Source organism: Panthera leo, chromosome B3 (genome assembly GCF_018350215.1).
Source record: "Panthera leo isolate Ple1 chromosome B3, P.leo_Ple1_pat1.1, whole genome shotgun sequence".
NCBI lineage: Eukaryota > Metazoa > Chordata > Mammalia > Carnivora > Felidae > Panthera > Panthera leo.
Window position 1 is genome coordinate 83,882,585 of NC_056684.1, and position 21,526 is coordinate 83,904,110.

A 21,526-nucleotide genomic window follows, 5' to 3' on the forward strand; every position below is an offset into this window, starting at 1 on the left:
TCTGTTTCGGACTCTATGCCTCCCTCTCTGTTTCTGCCCCTCCCCTACTTGTGTTCTCTCTCTTTCCAAAAAAAAAAAAAAATGCTACCTCTAAACATTACCATTTAGATTACAAGTGGTTTTCTTCTAATATTTTTTTTAAGTGCAGTTGCTTTTCTTTCCTTTTTAAATTGTTTTTGATGTCTATTTTTGAGATAGAGCACGAGCAGGGGAGGGACAGAGAGAGGGAAACACAGAATCTGAAGCAGGCTCCAGGCTCCGAGCTGTCATCACAGAGCCTGATGGCCCAATATGGGGCTTGAACTCATGAACCTCAAGATCATGACCTGAGCTGAAGTGTGATGCTTAACCAACTGAGCCACCCAGGTGCCCCCTTCTAAATTTTCTGGAGTGTACATGTATTAGATACTTCCATCCCCATCCTAACCAATGGCCTATTTGAAACAGATCAAGAAACTACAGGCAATTTAAATGAGCACAGTGTGTAACAGGATCATCTAGGGCCACTTGTAAAAATCCCAGAAAACCAAGGACACTGACTGACTCTGGAAGAAACCAGCTACAGAATTCTCTAGGGAATATCTACTACTAAAGATTATAAGAGATTTGCTGAGCAATCTATTTTTACAGATACTTTATTCTTCAAGGAGAATAAGAACACTCTTTCTGGTTATTTGCAGATTTTGTTTTTTTGTTTGGAAACAGCAAGAGCGGGGAGAGAGCAAAGAGAGGGAGAGGGAGAGAGAGAATGAGAATCTTAAGCAGGCTCCAGGCTCAGTATGGAGCCTGACACGGGGCTCAATCCCACAACCCTGGGATCATGACCTGAACTGAAATCAAGAGTTGGACACTTAACTGACTGAACCAACCAGGGGTCTTGATCTTATTGTGTTTTTTCTAATCACATATTTTACTTTTGCAAGTTTTATGCATATCATTTTCCCTAAATTAGAAAGTCTAAATAATGAAGAAAATCAACTTTAAAATTGTACTTAAGGGGCTTTAGGGTGTAAAGGCCATGTATTTACATGTTGAACCTTAAATTACTAAATTTTCCAAAGCAAAAGAGAGATAAATCAACAAGTGTTTATCCAGCACTCTATGAACAACTAGAAATGTGAATCAAAGTGGTAAAAGCATTTATAAATTAACTATGAATTTAAATATGTAAAATACTATTATATAGACAGCATAGCTAAAATACTTGAATGAATACCTTTTCTCTTTCAATTTTAAGTCTCTCTTTTTCTTCTTTCTTCTTCAGTCTCTCTTCTTCAACAATTTTCTTCAATTCTTCCTTCTTTTTCTCTTTATCTTCCTTTTCTTTTTTCTTTGCTTCTAGGGCATCTGCTTTTTCTCTTTTTAATTTAGCCTTTTCAAAAGCTGTAGAGAAGGTCAAACTTAGAACTGTTCACAGACAGAAAACAACACATTTTTTAATGTAACAAAAGAATTCCTGAAATAATTTATGGTTAAATGGGATCAGTAGACTCAGAAGTGTTGTAAACTGCTGGAGGGAGCCAGCAGGTGATTCAAATGGGAAAGCAAGTTGGCTGCATTTAAGACAAACTACTGACCAGGGACAAACATACCTGCTATTTCAAAGCCCTGCTTTGAAGCCCTGGTCCTAAGACCAGGAGCAAAGTATGACCTTTTTAGAAAAGCAGAATCTCTTCTCCCACCCAGACCTACTAATTCAGAATCTTCATTTTAATAAGATTCCCAAGTGATTCATATGTACAGTCACGTCTGGAAAGCACTGTTTTATAAAGCAAAAAAATGGCCCCAAACAGTCTGTAAGCCATGGAAACTCCAATTTGTGCTTAATCTAAGCATTAGCTTGGTTTAACAGGGGATATGCTCTCCCTTGAAATATTGTTTTAAGAGATGAACACAGGTTTTATTCATCATAAAAATTTATAGATACCTAAGGGGCAAGAAATATTTATGCTTACAAGGAAAAAAAAAAAAAAAAACCCAAATAACAGAAATATGCCATTTCAGAAAGAAAGAGAAATATTCTTTCCTGTACCTAAACAGTTTTTGAAGAGAATGTTAAAACTCACCCAGTGACTTCATTTCTTCTTGCTTCAAAAGTTTGTCTCTTTCTTTAGTAGCTTTGTTCTTATAACCTGCAATTGTTTGTTTATTAACAACATTGTCCTCCTAAAAAAACAAACAGAGAAACTAGTTATAGAACACCACAACTTTTCAGACAGATGGTCTGCCTTGTTCTTACAATAATAATACAGTTTTTAAAACTCTCATCAATTATACTTTCCTTATACTACAGTGAGGTTTTATTCTAAGCCTAACAAAACTTTAATAACTTTAATCATAGTAACATACAGAATATGAGGTTAGTTCTATAGTTCTACAAATTAGTACAAAAACCTCCCAGGAAAAACAACTGGTAATCTACAAGGACAGCCTTAAATATATGCATTAGAAAAAACAAAAAATTTTTCTAAATTTATAAACTAAATGGCGTAGACATCAAATATGAAAGAAATGCATGTCAAAAATATTCTTGTGGTCAATGTTAATGTCACAAGGTTTTACTTTATTTTATTTTTATTAAAAAAAATTTTTTTAACATTTATTTACTATTGAGAGATAGACATAGAGCATGAGCAGGGGAAGGGTAGAGGGAGGGGGAGACACAGAATCTGAAGTAGGCTTCAGGCTCTGAGCTGTCAGCACAGAGCCAACGCGGAGCTCGAACTCACAAACTGCAAGATCATGACCTGCGCCAAAGTCAGTCATGCAACCAACTGAGCTACCCAGGCGCCCCAAAAAGATTTATTTTTATGGTACTTCTCGTGAGCATAATGGTGTGTAACCTGTTTAGTGTGATATTTTTATTATTTCATATTTTTTAAACGTTCTTCATGTTTTGATTCCATGATTTATTCCCTGTATTTCAGTAACTGCTTATATGCTTGCTTCCACTTTGGTATAAAATCCCTGTGGCATTAAAGCTATGTCTAATTCACACTTGAGACTTCTACAGGCCTCACTGCTAAGTAGTTTTCAATGCACAGTACATACACTGTATGTGAAGGAATGTGTTCCTTCCTAAAGCTATGTGGGTGAGGGGAGCCAAACACTGCTCTTGATTATGAATAGTTTTATTAAGAGCTACAATGTAGTTTTTATCCATTCTCTACTTACCTGGCTAATAGATACTCGTTTGGGAGGTCTCCCTCTTCTTCTGTTAGCAGGACTGAAGATAAATGTGGGTGGATCATCAGGAAAGAAATAAGAAAAATCTTGTTCTGCTATTTTATATGTTGAAAGAGATGACGCCTTCATAAAAAAACATATAGGGTACAATAATAACACAATTAGGACACCATTTATAGATGTACTCTAAAATGTCATGTATGACTGCTGTTAAAGACCAGGTTGAAAAGATTTCGACATAGAATTTCATGTGTTAATATACAGTATTACACATTTTAGCTGATTTACTTGATCTATTATTAATTAGCTTTACCAGAAGGAAAACCACAATGCAAAGAACTTTTTCACATAAAATACACAAGGATGTTTCAACAGTTTCTTAAATGCTAAAACCATTACAAAATTACATTTATATAATAATCTTTTGCAGTCTGCTTTGTTTTGACTAATTTTGTATGGAATTTTCTATGTAAATAAATAATCCAATGACTTAACATTTAAAGTCCACTGTGCTTGGGCTGGCTCAGTCAGTGAAGCAGGTGACTCTTGATCTCAGAGTTGTAAGTTTGAGCCCCACTTTGGATGTTAGAGATTACGTAAAAATAAAATCTTTAAAAAAACCCACTGTATCAACCCAATAAATTTTTTCTCAACCATTTCTTAACTGCTGTACATTTTAGATTCCCCGCTCCCCCCCCCCCCCCCAATTCAGGGTGATAACTTAAAGACTTTTTTTTTTAATTTAAAGACTTTTATCAAATTTTAAAGTTGATGTGGCAGACAGCAGAAATGCTGAAAAATTATCAACTTTCAATACAGAGTTTAAGTTCAGAGAAGTCAAACACATTAAAAAAAATTTTTTTTAATGTTTATTCATTTTTGAGATAAAGCATGACTGGGGGAGGAGCAACGAGGGAGACACCGAATCCCAAGCAGGCTCCAGGCTCTGAGCTGTCAGCACAGGGCGGGATGTGGGGCTCAAACCCACACGAACCGTGAGATCATGACCTGAGCCGAAGTCGAATGCTTAACCAACTGAGCCCCCCAGGCATCCCGAAGTCAAACTCATTCCTACCAGAAGTGGTGTGGTTCTAGGATAACTGTTAAATCCAAAAAAGTTTCAGAACCTGTTCACCTTTCATTCATGTCCAACTTTAACCTTTTTATTTTTGATTAGTAATTCTGAAGATTACTTTTGGCCTAACAGCCAAGATCATTATTCTTTCTTTCTCTAGAAGAAAACATGCTACTTATAGAAATATCTTTCAGAAAATGTGTAAGAAAATGATACAAAAGTTTAAATTTTTAACAAAACTGAAACACTTAAACTGGGGATTAAATTTTCTATGTAGTAATTGTAATCTTAGTGGATAGAACATAGCTTTTAACATTTAAAATTCAATTAGTTCTGGCCATCATAATAAATCAAGACTCTATTTAAAGATTCTACATTAAAGTCTATTAAGATGGTTGTTGACTATCCCATATATATAACGCCTGAATATACAAATGCCCATACGTATAAAGATATGAGTGGTTTCTTTTCAAATATATATGCTCAAAAAAGGTCAAAATAGGCTTTAAGGGGCGCCTGGGTGGCTTGGTCGGTTAAGCGTCCGACTTCGGCTCAGGTCATGATCTCACGGCCCGTGAGTTCGAGCCCCGCGTCGGGCTCTGTGCTGACCGCTCAGAGCCCGGAGCCTGTTTTGGATTCTGTGTCTCCCTCTCTCTCTGACCCTCCCCCATTCATGCTCTGTCTTTCTCTGTCTCAAAAATAAATAAAAACGTTAAAAAAAAAAAAAAAAGGCTTTAATACATTAATTGCCAATGTTCCTTATTTATACATACATAATACACAATAAACTAATATATCTTTGTGTTCTTTTAGCACTCCTAACAGCAGACTACACTTACCACATCAGGATCAAACTATTGTCTTTGGGTGTGTGTGTGTGTATGCATATGTGCTTGCAACATGTATGCAAGTACACTAGAAAACCCACTAATAATCTTTTGTTACTCAAAGAGAAAATTGTTTACTGTCACTTTAACTTTCATTTACTTATTAAAACAATTTTTTTATGTTTATTTATTTTGAGAGAGAGAGAAAGCACAAGCGGGGGAGTGGCAGAGACAGAATCCCAAGCAGGCTCTCCACCATCAGCACAGAGCCCGATGTGGGGCTCGAACTCATGAACTGCCAGATCATGACCTGCACTGACATCAACAGTTGGACGCTTAACCAATTGAGCCACCCAGGCACCCCTAATTTTCATGTATTTATTACGCTGAACTTCTGTTCATGTTTATTGACTACTTTCCTTGGTAAAAAACCGCTGATGCTCTTTACCATTTTTTCCCAATTGGGTTGTTTTTGTTAATTGATACTAAGAGATTTTTGTAAATTAGGGAAATTGGTCAACTTGCTATTTATGATACACATACCACAACTAACTATTCACATACTGGCTGACTGCCTCCCTGTGCTAGGTACTGTTCTAGACACTTCTCACAAGTATTTGATTCATTAGCTTTTTGGAAGCTTCCTTTTAACATGGCTACCTGTGGTTTTAAATGATGCACAGATTGAGCACAATTTAAGCATTTTCTTATTATCAAGACAAATACATAAATATGCTTACATTAAAAAAATTATTTTTCAGATGATTCTATCTTATGCTTTTAAGTTTTTATATTTCATCCATTGTGAAGTTTGATCATGCCTATTTTGTCTATTTTTCTACTGGGGTACTTATGTTTTTCTAATTGATTTGAGTTCCTCACTGTATTAACTGAAAGTAGTTTTCTTCTAGCACTTTGCCCTTGAAATGCATTCATTACATTTTTATTTATTTACTTATTTTTTTGTTTATTTATTTATTCCGAGAGAGAGACAGCATGTGCACAAGTGAGGGAGAGGTAGAGAGAGGGAGAGAGAGGATCCCAAGCAGGCTCCACACCATTCACACAGAGCCTGAAGCCGGCCTCGAACTTATGAACGGTGAGATCATGACCTGAGCCAAAATCAAGAGTCAGATGCTTAACTGACTAAACCACCCAGGTGCCCCTCATGATGTTTTTAAACCTAAATAAGTTTATATTTCAAATCAGTCTTATCCTTGGTATTTCTTTCCTCTTGCTCTTTAGTATGCATAACATTAAGAATTGTTTCATTTCATTTCCTTTTTTCCCTCCTTTGTGTTAGATCTAACTTTGTTTTTCCAAAGTTAACCAAGTGTCCCAGTTTTATTTGTTAAATAATCTATCTTGGTCTCTAGAGATCTTAAATGCTATTTTTCACAGAGTAAATTCATATATTCTTTTTTAAACATTTATTTCCTTTTGATATAACACATATTATGAGTTACACAAATCTTAATCATACGGTAGCTGATTTTTGACACATGCATACATCCCTCTACCCATCCCACTGCTTTTTTATGTAGTATTTCTCCCAATATAAGTAAAGTATTTCTCAATTAAAAAAATTAGTTTTTGTTTTACCATTTAACTTTCGTTACACATGTGAGATTTCTAAACTTGATTTTTCCCTTTTAATGTTTCTGAATAAAATATAACCCATCTGCTTAGTATTGGTCTCTGATGTTCTTTTTATTATATATATTGTTTTCTTATCCAGTAGGATCTGTTCTTTGAACTTATTTTTGTTTTTTTTTAAATATATGAAATTTACTGTCAAATTGGTTTCCATACAACATCCAGTGCTCATCCCAAAAGATGCCCTCTTCAGTACCCATCACCCACCCTCCTCTCCCTCCCACCCCCCATCAGCCCTCAGTTTGTTCTCATTTTTTAAGAGTCTCTTATGCTTTGGCTCTCTCCCACTCTAACCTCTTTTTTTTTTTTTCCTTCCACTCCCCCATGGGTTCCTGTTAAGTTCCTCAGGATCCACATAAGAGTGAAACCATATGGTATCTGTCTTTCTCTGTATGGCTTATTTCACTTAGCATAACACTCTCCAGTTCCATCCACGTCGCTACAAAGGGCCATATTTCTCATTGCCACATAGTACTCCATTGTGTATTGAACTTATTTTTGTAAGCCAGAACCACACTTAGAAAAATATAGTTGCCTCCTTCCCCTATAACATTTTCTAAGTTTTCCATCTATTATCACCTGTCTTGGTTGATTTTTTTTTTTTTACAAGGGGAAAAAAAGTACACTACCTGAGCCACCTAGTAATTCTAGCAATTGCAAAATAGTATTTAATCCTTAAACAGAGAGAAAATTAGTAACAATTGGCTACAGATAAAAAGAACTATTTTCTTTTTTTTTATTTTTTAATTTTTTTTTTTTAATGTTTATTTATTTTTGAGACAGAGAGAGACAAAGCATGAACGGGGGAGGGTCAGAGAGAGGGAGACACAGAATCTGAAACAGGCTCCAGGCTCTGAGCTGTCAGCACAGAGCCCGACGCGGGGCTCGAACTCACGGACCGTGAGATCATGACCCGAGCCGAAGTCGGCTGCTTAACCGACTGAGCCACCCAGGCACCCCAAAAAGAACTATTTTCAATCAACTTTGAAATAACATTTCTGGGGTGCCTGGGTGGCTCAGTTGGTTAAGCATCCAACTCTTGATTTTGGCTCATGTCATGATCTCATGGTTGTGGAATCAAGCCCTGCATTGAGCTCCGTTTTGGGCATGGAGCCTGTTTGGGATTCTCTCTCTCTCTCCCTCTGCCCACTGCCTTTGCCCATGTTCTCTCTTTCTAAAAAAAAAAAATTTCTGCGATGTTTTAACTATGTAACAGCCCATTTCTCTCTCTTCTTCCTTCCAACAAATAATTTCACTGCTCTGATTACCTTAATTTTAATGACTCCATCTTGTGGTTCACAGTGTTGCTTCAGAAAAAGCTTTAATTTATCACGAGAAAATAGGTGTTTTCTCCGGCTACAGTGGAAAAAGGAGGAGAAAGAGTAAAGTGTTAGTATAAAAGAATTCAGTTTGAACTCTATAATCTCTGTAAACCCATAACCTTCATTTCAAGCCTAGGAAAAGGACAATTCATTTTCCAATGGTATTTATGTAGAAGTTATGAGAAACTTCACAAATATTTATGTAGAATGTTATAATATCTACTCAAGTGGATCTATTATAAATGTCTGTTACAAAAATAGTATATGCATTTGGTGCTTAAGAACCACTTAGAAATCAAATAAACCTCAAGGAAAATATACTACAGAGAGTAAACCAAATTTTTTAAAATTAGATGATCATTCCTCCAAATACCACCATTAAAATTCTTTAAAAAAATTAAAGTCAGTAGATTACCAGATGTCACATAATACTGTCAACATTTAAATGGATATTTTGAACATTCTTGACCACAGGTTTTATCAAATTCTAAAATAAATTCACAGGATTAAGATTCTAAAAACAGAGGCACCTGGTGGCTCTGTTGGTTAAGCAACCAACTCTTACTTTTGGTTTAGGTCATGATCTCACAGTTGTGAGGATTGAGCCCCGTGTCATGGAGCCTGCTTGAGATTCTCTCTCCCTCTCCCTTTGCCCCTCCCTGGCTCACACATGTGTCTGAGCTCTCTCTCTCTCGAAAAAAAATATTCTAAAAATTTGCTATTTTTGATTCTCCTTGGCCCCAAATTGAGAAAAACACAAACATAGCACCACCAAAAACAAAACAAAACAAACTCCAAACATTCAAATATTTCTGGAAAAGTTCTGGAAGGAAAGTAAACGTTGTTGTTGTTGTTTTAATGTTTATTTATTTTTGAGAGAGAGAGAGCACACACAAGGGAGGGGCAGAGAGAGAGAGAGAGAGAGAGAGAGAGAGAGAGAGAGGAGAGAGAGAATTCTAAACAGGCTCCACGTAGAGCCCAATGAGGAGCTCAAACCCACGAACAGTGAGATCATGACCTGAGCCAAAGTCAGACGCTTAACTGACTGAGCCACCCAGGTGCCTCAGAAAGTAAATGTTTTAACTGAATTCAATGTATTCCTTTCAAGAAAAAGTCAAATTAAAAGCTTCTATGAGTGAATGAACAAGACAGAAGTTTTAAAGTAGTAGCCTCCTCAAAATGTATATTCTTTTCATATAGAAAGGATTATAGGAAAGAAAGGATTGGTTTACTGTGCTATCCCAGCACCATACATACAGTACATGACAATAAGAAGGTAATTTATCTTTTGACTATTGAATAAATATACTAGTCCTCAAGAATGATATTGTCCTACATGGCACCCACTAGCCACATGTGGTGTTTTTGTTTTTTTAACCTTTTAAATTTATTTTTGAGAGAGACAGAGTGCAAGCGGGGGAGGGGAAGAGAGAGAGGGAGACACACAATCTGAAGTAGGCTCCAGGCTCTGAGCTGTCAACACAGAGCCACACGCAGGGCTCGAACTCACCAACCGCGAGAGATCATGACCTGAGCCCAAGTCAGACGCTTAACTGAGTGAGCTACCCAGGCACCCCTTATTTATTTATTTACTTATTTAGGGTGGGGTAGGGGCAGAGAGAGAGGGAGAGAGATAATCCCAAGCAGACTCCACACTGCCAGCGTGGAGCCTGAGGCAAGGCTCAAACAATGAGTTCATGACCTGAGCCAAAATCAACAGTCAGACGCTTAACCAACTCAGCCACCCAGGCGCCCATATAGTGAATCTTCTTAATCAAACATAATTATTGTCTTTTAAACCAGCATAGATAGAAACCAAGTTTTACCTGATCTGTGTTGCTTTAACAATAGCACACTCATACAATTCTTTTTTAGTGGGTTGCACCTTGTACTTGAATAATAAGGGGTCAACTGCATCTTTTTTCTTCCTAAAAAGAGCAAAGACACAAATCAGTTAATAATTCGTCTGAAAATGTGAGCTTTTAAATCTAGTTTCTAAGAACATACAGTCACAGAATCTAAGGAGTTTTTAGTTTAGGATTAAAAAAATTTTTTTTTAATATTTATTATTTTTGAGAGAGAGACAGAGTGTGAGCGGGGGAAGAGCAGAGAGAGAGGGAGATAGAATCCGAAGCAGGCTCCAGGCTCTGAGCTGTCAGCACAGAGCCCGGCGCGGGGCTCAAACTCATGAGCCATGAGATCATGACCTGAGCTGACGTCAGATATTTAACCGACTGAGCCACCCAGGCACCCCAGTTTAACTAGAATTTTATGTTACTGACATCCCTCACAAGTTTATTAGCCAAAATAGTACAAAGCACTATTTTATCTTAGGTAGGTATTTCACTCATTCAATAAATTTTCCTGTGTGAAGAAATCAACTAGAGATGAGTAAGCACTGAGTACCGAGTTTAGATAAGATAAATTTGTAAACAAAATAGCTCTTGAATTTGCTTTTAAGCTTTCTTCTTCATAGCTATGTAATCCAAGAGCAAAAGTGGAGATAATGTAGTTTACTCTGTTTTAAGACCTGGCAGAGGCTATACCTTTAATCCTTGCCTCCACCAACTTCTCATCTTTTCTTCCCTTTGAGGATGCATTCATCCATCTATCCAATAAATAGTTAAAAGCCTATAATGTGCCAAATACTAAACAATAAGGATTAAGTAGTGAACAAAATAGAACTATATTGGGGAGATACAGGCAAACAAACAAAAATACACAACAGAGTAGGTGGTAAGTGCTATCAAGGGAATACACTGCCAGGTAGAGGTACTCTATTTTAGATAGTGACAGTCCTGATAAATTGACCAGATAGGGCTTATAGGAAGTTAACGTTTAAGCAGAGATCTGAAAGAAAAGAGGGAGTAACTCATGAGAAAATCTTGAAAATAAGTTTAAAGGAAGAGAGAAAGGAGTGTAAAGGCCCTGGGGTGGATGTAGGCATGGTTTCTACAAGAAGCAGAATAAATAAGGAGAATAAAAGAAGATACAGCCAGAGAGGAGATAGAAGGGCTAGATTATAGGCCACCATTTAGATTTTACTCAGAAAAGACACTAGAGGATACTGAAAAATGGGGTGATAATGATTTAACTTATCAGATCAGAAAGATGACTCTGGCTGCCAGACTACGGGGCAAGAGTGCAAACAAAGATATTCTTTAGAAAGCTAATGCAATGAACCAAGTGAGAACTGATGGCACAACAGACTAAGGTGGTAGTGGTGCAGCAGGGAGACAAATGGTTGGACTCTTAAAAAGCTGCCCCTGTGCATGCAAGTGCATATGTAACAGGGGTGTAAGTAAGGGTTACTGAGAAGAAAATGATATGAAATGATGACAAAGGAAGCATTCAGCAATGAGGGTCAGATACAGTCAAAGTGATATAAATACAGTAAACACAAAGTGGGGGGTGGGGAGAGACTCCACACAAAAGGGATGCAGGAGACAATCACACAAATAAAACTGAAGTGTTCACCTTTAACAGCATTAAGTTCCTAGTTGGAAGACCAAGGATCTTTAGATGGAGACCCAGGATACACAGAAACTAGAAGATATATTTAATCATTCACCCTGACTATATGAAATGCAATCTAATATTTTCTATTCTATTAAAGTTCCTCATTAAATTAATTTCACAACATACATGAGGCCATAATCTGCAGTTTGAAAAGCACTGTTCCAAAAGAGCCAAAGAGAGAGAACTCTAAGTGTTCAGAGAACAATACTGATGTGGGTTTCCAATAAAGGAATTTCTTGAAATGAAAAGAGGGGAAAAAAGAAAAACAAGTTTTAATGAATCAGTGGCAGGTGTTCAAGAACAACAGATTTGATTGACTGAGTTTTTAATCTTAATATAGTTTTCTGAAGAGGTGTTAACTTAGCAATTAATCACTACCATTGTATACATATAGGGGATGATCAAGTAGAAATAAAAGATTACTAAAAGTGGCAGTACATAATTTTAAGTCATAATTATAAATTTGTTTATATATTATTTGTTTATAGAAAACTTGTTTGTGGACTTTATCTTAATGGATTTAAGGCTATAAAAATGTGACTTTTCATGTATAAAATTATTTTTTTGTTTTTTCTTGCTATGTCATGAAATTCATTTGTGAAAATAAAGCATAATAGAATCAAAATCTTTTTTTCCAATCAGTGCAAATATTCTTATGGGGGTTTTGTTGTAACTCTTACACAAAACTCTATACAGGATAAAAATCATAATTGGATTCTTTCCAAAGAAGTACAGTTACTAGAGACCAACAGAAACTGCTTATCATATGGATTCACCTATAAGACAGGAATATAAAAGACAATATTAAAAAGAATCCCCATTTTAATAATTTTTCTTCCTTGCTTCCTAAAGCCTAGGCCTAAACAGCTGGAATACTAAATGGAATGTAGTGACCTTAACCATGACTGTGACTAATGGACTGATTTTATTGCCAACAAGTGCAGATCTGTTACCAGTTCTATATAGCACACTAACACCTAATGTTACATTTATAGAAATCAGATTGCTATTCCAATGATTCATTCATAAAATTTTATCATTTATTTTATAAATATATAATATTTCAATATGCCCATTATATATGTTAAATTTCAGTTCTACTTTTATTTTCTCAAAATGGAAATTCCATTTGTTGCTATTCCATGGTAATATTGGTAATACAAAAGCAATTAAAATTTTTTCTATAACAGTACAATAGAAATGACAAAAGACCAGATAATTAAGCTTTCAGCACAAATGGTTACTTATGGGTTTTTTTGTTTTAATTTCAAATGCTAACCTTCTCATACATTAAAATTTCATATATGAATTACAATTAGCAAAACAATTAGGTCCACTTCTTTAAAAATAACACTCAGATTCTGTAATCTTACTAACAATTAAGCAGGTTAACAATACAGTCAGATTACACTGCATGAAGAAAGTCAGTACATAAAGAATTTTAAACAGGATATACAATATATTCCTCAAGGTTCCTAGTGTGTCCTTGTGCTCTTGCAAATTACCACTAGGATATAAGATGTTACCAAAAATGTATCTTGTTCATGTACTATTTTCAAGTTAGGATAATGTTTTTATGATATTTTAAAACTTTAAATAATACCTGCCTAGATAGGACTGCATAAAACACTGATCCATTGTAAAGGGCCTTAAATTTGTAAAGCCTTAAATCACAATAGCAGACAGAGTATATTATTACAAAGTGTTATTTACCTACCAAGCTGAGTTGCTACAGATACTGTACTTAGTTTCTTCTACAAACCCTAAAAGCAACTAAACACACTGACGTATACTTGGCATACCTGCCTACTAAAATCAGATGGTAAGCTAGTGAATATTTTCAGGACTTTCAGGACTGTTTTAGTTGGTACTATCAATTTAGTTCAATTTTCAGAGAATTTGTGATTGCAAAGGAGCAAATTGTACTTGGCTCTTTCATTAAGAAAGGAAATTTGTATCATGTAGTTACAGAGACCGTTCTCAACAAGATGTGAGGGTTTTCAAATATAAATTTTCTTTAAATATTTTAGTAACTTTGAAGGGAGAGGAACAATAGTAGACATAAGTATAACATTACTCAATCCACACTTGATGGGCAAACATGAGATGAGTAAAGGAACACTAAGAGCAGATACACAATATGCATGTTTCAAAGAGCAGGACTAACAGATAAAACCCTAAATCTGTTATGTTCTATATGATGTAAATTAAATTATCTTCTCTAGCCTTAACTTTTATTTACTGCTACAATTGTGAGAGTAGCAAGTCAATTTTTAAAATAAAATTTGCTTATATATACATAAAATAAATAATTTTAAATTTAAACTATTCTTTATATTATATAATCTACACAAAGTATCCTAACTGTATAAAATTAGCCTCATCTCATTCTTAAGTATATTTAGATCCGTACAGCAAAGGCTCTGTCATGAATCCCATGGTAAATAGCCGAAGGAGAAAATTACTTCATATTGTTATTCTAGAACCCAGTTCTGGCAAAGATGTTGGAGAGTTCTGCAAGAATGTTAAGCTGAGGGTCAAAGAGCACTAAAATGTATAAGGCTGCGATGTCCATGACTTTGTCCATGGCTTTGTGATAAGAAGAGTTAACAATTTTCTCAGTCTCTTTCACAAACTTAGTTTAAGAAACATATGTTTAAGGTGTTAATACCCATCCTCAAAATAAATAAGTAACCTCCTTCCTAAAACCCTGACTGCTGCCCGCCAACAAAAGCTGACCTACAAAGGTAAATATGTAGTTTACTGTTTAATTCAATCAGATTCTGCAGTCCATGCCCAGACTGAGGAGTAAGTTAATAATATGTTGTTCTGAGAGAAAGCAACTTTATAAAAAGTCAAGCCTTTAATTTCTTACTTTTACTGATATAAAACTAACTTTGAAAAAATTAATGAATATGCTCCCCCAAATGTATCAAAATATTCTATTTAAAAAATTCTGATGACTAGAATATATAAAGAACTCATAATTGAACAAAAGGACAAATAAGCCAATGTAAAAATTGGTACAGGACTTGTATATCTTCCAAGGAAGATACACAAATGACAGTAAGCACGTGAAAAGAGGCTCATTATCATTAGTCATTAAGGAAATTCAAGTCAAAATGACAATGACATACCACTTAATCCCACTAGGATGGCTATAATCAAAACACTCGAAAAATAGTGAGTGCTGGTGAAGATGTGGACAAATTGGAATCCTTATATATTGCTGTTAAGTATGTAAAATAGTGGAGGTGCTGTGAAAAGCAGTTTGGCAGTTCCTCAATAAGTTAAGCAATTGTCATATGACTCAGCAATTCCACTTTTGAGTATATACCCAAAAGAATTTAAAATAGGGACTTGAATACGTGCTGGTACATCAATAATCACTGCAGCATTATTCATAATAGCCAAAAAGTGGAAACTCAAATGTCTATCACTTGAATGGATAAATATAATGTAGTATATACATACAAGGGAATATTCAGCCCTAAAAAGGAATGATTACAAAAATTAGCCTCATCTCATTCTAAAGTATATTTAGACAGGTATACCAAAGGCTCTATCATAAATCTCAACATGCTACAACATGGATGTAATTTGAAAAATAGTACTAACTGAAATAAGACAGACACAAAAGAACAAATACAGTATCACTCCACTTATATGAAATATCTAGAATGAGTAAATTTATAGAGACAGAAAGCAGATTAGAGGTTACTAGGTGATGGAGGGAGAGAAGGGAATGTAGAATTACTACCTAATGGGCACAGAGTTTCTGTCTGGGGTAAAGAAAAGGTTTTGGGAATAGTGGTGATAGAGGTACGACACGGTGAATGCAATTAATGCCATTGAATTATACACTTAAGATGGTTAAAACAGAAAATATTATGTTATATATATATCTTAACCCTTCACTCCCTCAAAAAACGCTGGTGATCATCTTAATGATCTATGTGAATTCTAAATATGTTTAATTCTTTAAAAAAAATTTTTTTTTTTAATGTTTATTTATTTTTGAGACAGAGAGAGACCATGAACGGGGGAGGGGCAGAGAGAGAGGGAGACACAGAATCTGAAACAGACTCCAGGCTCTGAGCTGTCAGCACAGAGCCCGACACAGGGCTCAAACTCACGGACCGTGAGATCATGACCTGAGCCGAAGTCGGACGCTTAACCGACCAAGCCACCCAGGCGCCTCTAAATATGTTTAATTCTAAATACGCTGCCTTAGTATGTCTTGCAGATATTATGAACTATGATGCTGGAAAACTTTTCTAACTCTGAACTTCCATTTCTCCTCAATGATATAAGAAAATGATCATCTACCCTTTTAGAATGGTTCTGAGGAATAAAATAAGAAAACGTATATGTGGGTGCCTTTATACAGCTCAACTCATGGAAAATGCCAATAACTGTTCCATTCCCATCCCTTCAAGTCCCCTACTGAAACATGAAAAACTCTATATTATGTTTTATTGTCAGGGAGCAACCAAGACAAGGTAAATTTCTTACTTACTGAATTAATAGAAATAAAAGAACAAAGGTCCAAAGATGACTATTTTTCACCTTTCCTGGTATCTTAGGATACAGTGGTAGCAAATCTACAAACAAGTAGGCATTTTATGATGCTGATGTATAGCGAAGGCTCAGATTTTTTGAGAATCACAAACAAGTTAAAATATCTGTGAATAAAGTAATTGACCAGCTTACTCACTTTTCCTACCGCAAGGGTCTGTCCCAAGTACCTATATTCACGGGATAAGGCACAACATATTTAGATAGGAAATTATGGTCAAATTCAGTACTATTCTGTGATAAGCTTGTTATAAGTGGCACAAGTGCTCTAAATGGCACATATAACAAGCAAAATATTTACTATTACTAACTGGGATTATGAATTAATTTGCTTTGTATAACAAGCAAAATATTTATTATTACTAACTGGAATTATGAATTAATTTGCTTTATACTCAAAGTAACAAATTAGCCACAAACTATGCATGTAGTTCATATTCAAATCTATAAGGAAGAGAAAGGACATTAATGAGCTGAATAATAGAGTGCTGAACCTAAGAGTCTAGACATTCCTCATCCTAAGCACCTCACAGCACCTACAAGAATTAGAAGATTAGGTTAAGGGTTACTACAGGGGCACCTGGGTAGTTCAGTTGGTTAAGCATCCAGACTCTTGATTTCAGCTCAGGTCATGATCTCATTATCTGTGAGACTGAGCCCCGTGTCAGGCTTCACCTGCTTGGAATTCTCTCTCTCTCTCCCTCTTTCTTTGTGCGTGCATGCATGCATGCGCTTTCTCTCTCTCAAAATAAATAAACTAATAGGGGTGCCTGGGTGGCTCAGTCGGTTAGGCGTCCGACTTCAACTCAGGTCATGATCTCACGGTCTGTGAGTTCGAGCCCCGCGTCAGGCTCTGGGCTGATGGCTCAGAGCCTGGAGCCTGCTTCCGATTCTGTGTCTCCCTCTCTCTCTGCCCCTCCCCCGTTCATGCTCTGACTCTGTCTCAAAAATAAATAAACGTTAAAAAAAAAATAATAATAAATAAATAAACTAATATATAATTAACTCCACTTAAGGGTTACAATCTTTGATACGCTCCAAACAAAACACATGAACTACTGTCAGAGCTGCTAAAGGATATACATTAACTACATAATCCCCAATAGTTTTGCATCATAAACCCTATATTCAATGAGGGACACAAATGACCTATTAATTTCTTTTTCTGCTTAATTGTAGCAACTCAAAAAATGCGATGTATCAAGACTTAACATATACGGCCATGTCATGCTTCATTCACTCATCTAAAAATCATTTTTTTTCTGTCAGGCAATGTACTAGCTAGGTGACTTTGTGCAATGCCAATTAACATTTCTAAAGCAGAGGTTCTTCTTGTTAAATAAGGATTACAACATTCTTCTAGGAGTGACTAATATGCATGTAAAGAACTTAGCACACTGCCTAGACAGCAAATGCTCAAAAGCCAGTTATAGATACAATAGTTCAAAAACATCAGACAAAATAGTTCAAGTCAGAAGTTGAATTACAAGGTTCTGAAGGAATTTGACAGTTACTGATATTTCAGAAGCAAAGGCGATAAAGGAAGTAGTTAAGAGTAGCCTCAGGGAGTTAATATCCAAAATATATAAAGAACTGATACAACTCAACACCAAAACCCCCCAAATAATCTAATTAAAAATGGGCAGAGGACTTGAATAGAATTTTTTCCAAAGAACACATACTAATGGAAAACTGACACATTTTAAAAATGTTCAACATCATTAATAATCAGGGAAATGCAAATCAAAACCTTACACCTGTCAGGATGGCAAAAATCAAAAAGACAAGAAATAAGTGTTGGTGAGAATGTGGAGGAAAAGGAACCCTTTGATAGGAATGTTAACTGGTATAGCTACTGTGGAAAACTGTATGGAGGTTCCTCAAAAAATTAAAAATAGAAATAACGGGGCGCCTGGGTGGCTCAGTCGGTTAAGCATCTGACTTCGGCTCAGGTCACGATCTCGCTGTCCGTGGGTTCGAGCCCCACGTCGGGCTCTGGGCTGATGGCTCAGAGCCTGGAGCCTGCTTCCGATTCTGTGTCTCCCTCTCTCTCTGCCCCTCCCCCGTTCATGCTGTGTCTCTCTCTGTCTCAAAAATAAATAAACGTTAAAAAAATTTTTTTAAAAAAAGAAATACCATATGATCCAATAATTCCTTGTATTGGATACCTACCCAATGAAAACAAAAGAAAATTCAAAAAGATATATTCACCCCATCCCTATGTTTATTTCATTATTTACAACAGCCAAGATATGGAAACAACCCAAGTGTCCATCCATAGATAAATGAGTAAACACACACACACACACACACACACACACACACACACACACACACACGGAATATTAGGCAGTCATAAAAAAGGATGAGATCCTGCCATTTGTAACAGCATATATGGAACTAGAGGGTATTATGCTAAATGGAATAAGCCAGACAAATAACATATAATTTCACTTATATGTGGAATCTAAAATCAAATGAATAAACAAAAAGCAGAATCAGACCTAAGTACAGAGAACAAACTGATGGTTGACAGAGGGAAGAGGGATGAAGGGATGGGCAAAATGGGTAGAGGGGAGTGGAAGATACAGCCTTCCAATTATGGAATGAATAAGTAACAGGAATAAAAAGGTATAGCAGTAGGATTATAGTCAATGGTATTGTAATAGCACTGTATAGTGATAGATAGTAGCTATACTTTGGTGAGACTATAGAGAGAGTTACTGAATCACTATGTCATATAATGTAAGTATAGAGAAAGTCGTTCAATCACTAAGTCATATAGCATATATACAGAGAGATGTTGAATTACTTTTTTTTTTTTCTAAATAAGCTTTACACCCAGTGTGGGGCTTGAACTCATGACCCTGAGAGATCAAGAGCCACATTGCTCTACCAACTGAGCCAGGCTGGCACCCCCAAATTACTATGTCTTAAATCTGAAACTAACGTAACACTGTGTGTCAACTATACTCAAAAGAAAAAAAGCGGCCTCAGGTTTCTTATTGGAATATTATTGCACTGTTCACTGACAACAGGGAAGGAAAAAAACATAAGATAGACTGGAAAAAGAATTTTTTTAAGTTTGAGATGCCTATAAGGCAGAGAAGGAACAGAATGGAGCAATAAAGATTTAGAATAGGAGGGAGTGGAATGAAAACATGTAAGAAGACTTTTAATCAGTTGAAGACAGCTGAGATTTTTAAATTTACCTGTAGACAATGACAATCTTTTTCTTTTATGTTTATTTATTTTTTAGAGAGAGAGAGCATGAGCAGGGGAGGGGCAGAAAAGGAGAGAGAGAGAGAGAGAGAGAGGGAAAGAGAGAGAGAGAGAGAGAGACAGAGAGAGAGAGAATCCAAAGCAGGCTCCAGGCTCTGAGCTGTCAGCACAAAGCCCAATGCGGGGCTCAAACTCACTAACCGCGAGATCATGACCTGAGCCGAAGTCAGATGCTTAACCGACTGAGCCACCCAGGGGCCCCGACATTGCCAATCTACATGTGTTTGTAGGATTTTTCTCCAGAAGCATTCAGCTGACCCATGTTGTCAACTGACTGAATTTCAGAAAGTTAGTGTCTTTACCATATGCACCATAAAGCAATTAAGTATAATAATTAAAGTACAGAATGAATTTTCTCAAGTAAACAAAAATGGAATGTGTTAAGTACAATTGAATGAGGTGAACTTCAAGTGCTCCTAAGCAGCTGACTACAATTAACAAGGTAGCTTTAAATCTTGAAAATTCTAATGTGTGTTGTTGAACCACATTTCCTAGATGGATTTTATACTGTATGATTACAAAGGAAGAAAGGAAGGATTAAAGAAAAACTTATTTCAATGGGATATCACTAGTCAATCTGATACACAGTTAAAAAATTAACAAAAATCACTTACCCATTTTGAAAAGAACTGTTTTGTGTTTCTGAATCATCACTATCACTGATGATAATAGTTTCTCCATCTACACTGCTGATATGTCCATTAGCAAAGCCATTTTGATGTGATGGAGGAAGGACTTCCAAAATCCTACACTGCAACCTAAAGAAAATTATATATTTAAAAATGCAAATTATTTTATATTTTATAATCAAACATTTCAGAACAATCTAATTATTATGAACAACTGAAAAGATATTTGCTTTTGTAGAGACTATGGCTTATTGATGTAACTAAATTAAGAAACAAGAAAATCTGTAACATCAAATTTAACAAGTTAGCTACAATTTAAAATAATACAAAGGTCAATTTATCAAGATTCTTAGCAATTATATTCTTAAAAAAATTTTTTTAATGTTTATTTATTTTTGAGTGACAGAGACACACACACACACACACACACACACAGAGAACGAGCAAAGGAAGAGCAGAGAGAGAGAGAGAGAGAGAGAGACAGAGAGAGAGAGAGACAGAATCCAAAGCAGGCCCCAGGCTCCGAGCTATCAGCACAGAGCCCAATGCGGGGCTTGAACACAGGAACCAGGAGATCATGACCTGAGCTGATGTCGGACGCTCAACCAACTGAGCCACCCAGGCGCCCCCTTAGCAATTATATTCTTAACTAAAGTTACTGTTTAGAAAATCAAATACTGGCATAATATGTCATTATACAGGTTGAGTCTTAGTTTTTCAAAACATCCAATATTTTAAATACAGAAATTCTCCAGATCATAACCTGGAGATCATTCTTACTGTAGTTTTTGTTGGGATTTCTGATCTCTATAAAACTTCCTATTCACTAGTTCTAGTTCTACTGCCTCTATTTTGGGTTCCCTTACTTCTGCCCACTCTATCTGGGTTTTATGGGCTGCAATTTCAGACATATTCACCACAACTGAAATATTCCTCAATCCCACTTTCACTATCCCAATTTGCAACTGATAATTAAAATGTAGTATATCCATACAATGGAATATTATTCAGCAAAAAATAAATAAAAATAAAAATGAAGTACAGATGAACCATGAAAACATTATGCTAAATGAAAGAAACCAAACATAACTGCCACATAGTATATGATTCCATTTATATGAAATATCCAGAAGAGGCAAATCCATAGACAGAAAGTGGCTGCCTGGAAGGTGGGGGCAGAAAGGGAAGAAGGTGAGAAAGGACAGCCATGGGCACTGGCTGACAATGGGCATGGGCTTTCTTTTGGGGTATGGAAAATATTCTCAAATTGGTTTATAGTATGGGCTGTACAACTATGAATATATCAAAACCCATTATGCTGTACATTTCAAATGTGTGAATTTTATGGTGTGTGAAATATGTCTCAAGTTGTTGAAAGAAGACAGAACCATAAGTAAAAAGGTATATAGTAGGGAGTAACAGAGAGAAAAAGTGCATTGCTGGAATTCTATC

At 35.9% G+C, this 21,526-nt stretch overlaps 1 protein-coding gene across 3 annotated transcripts in view; it reads right to left on the minus strand.

The window, feature by feature from the left end:
* BAZ1A (bromodomain adjacent to zinc finger domain 1A) overlaps positions 1-21,526 on the minus strand; it is a 94,344-nt gene that overhangs the window by 40,927 nt on the left and 31,891 nt on the right. For all 3 annotated transcript variants that reach the window (XM_042942969.1, XM_042942970.1, XM_042942968.1), the window contains 6 exons: positions 20,060-20,203; positions 9,893-9,994; positions 8,013-8,100; positions 3,175-3,309; positions 2,067-2,166; positions 1,217-1,383 (listed from right to left, as the gene is read on the minus strand). In XM_042942969.1, the coding sequence (XP_042798903.1) occupies positions 1,217-1,383; positions 2,067-2,166; positions 3,175-3,309; positions 8,013-8,100; positions 9,893-9,994; positions 20,060-20,203 (736 nt within the window). The remainder of the gene's footprint in view (positions 1-1,216; positions 1,384-2,066; positions 2,167-3,174; positions 3,310-8,012; positions 8,101-9,892; positions 9,995-20,059; positions 20,204-21,526) is intronic.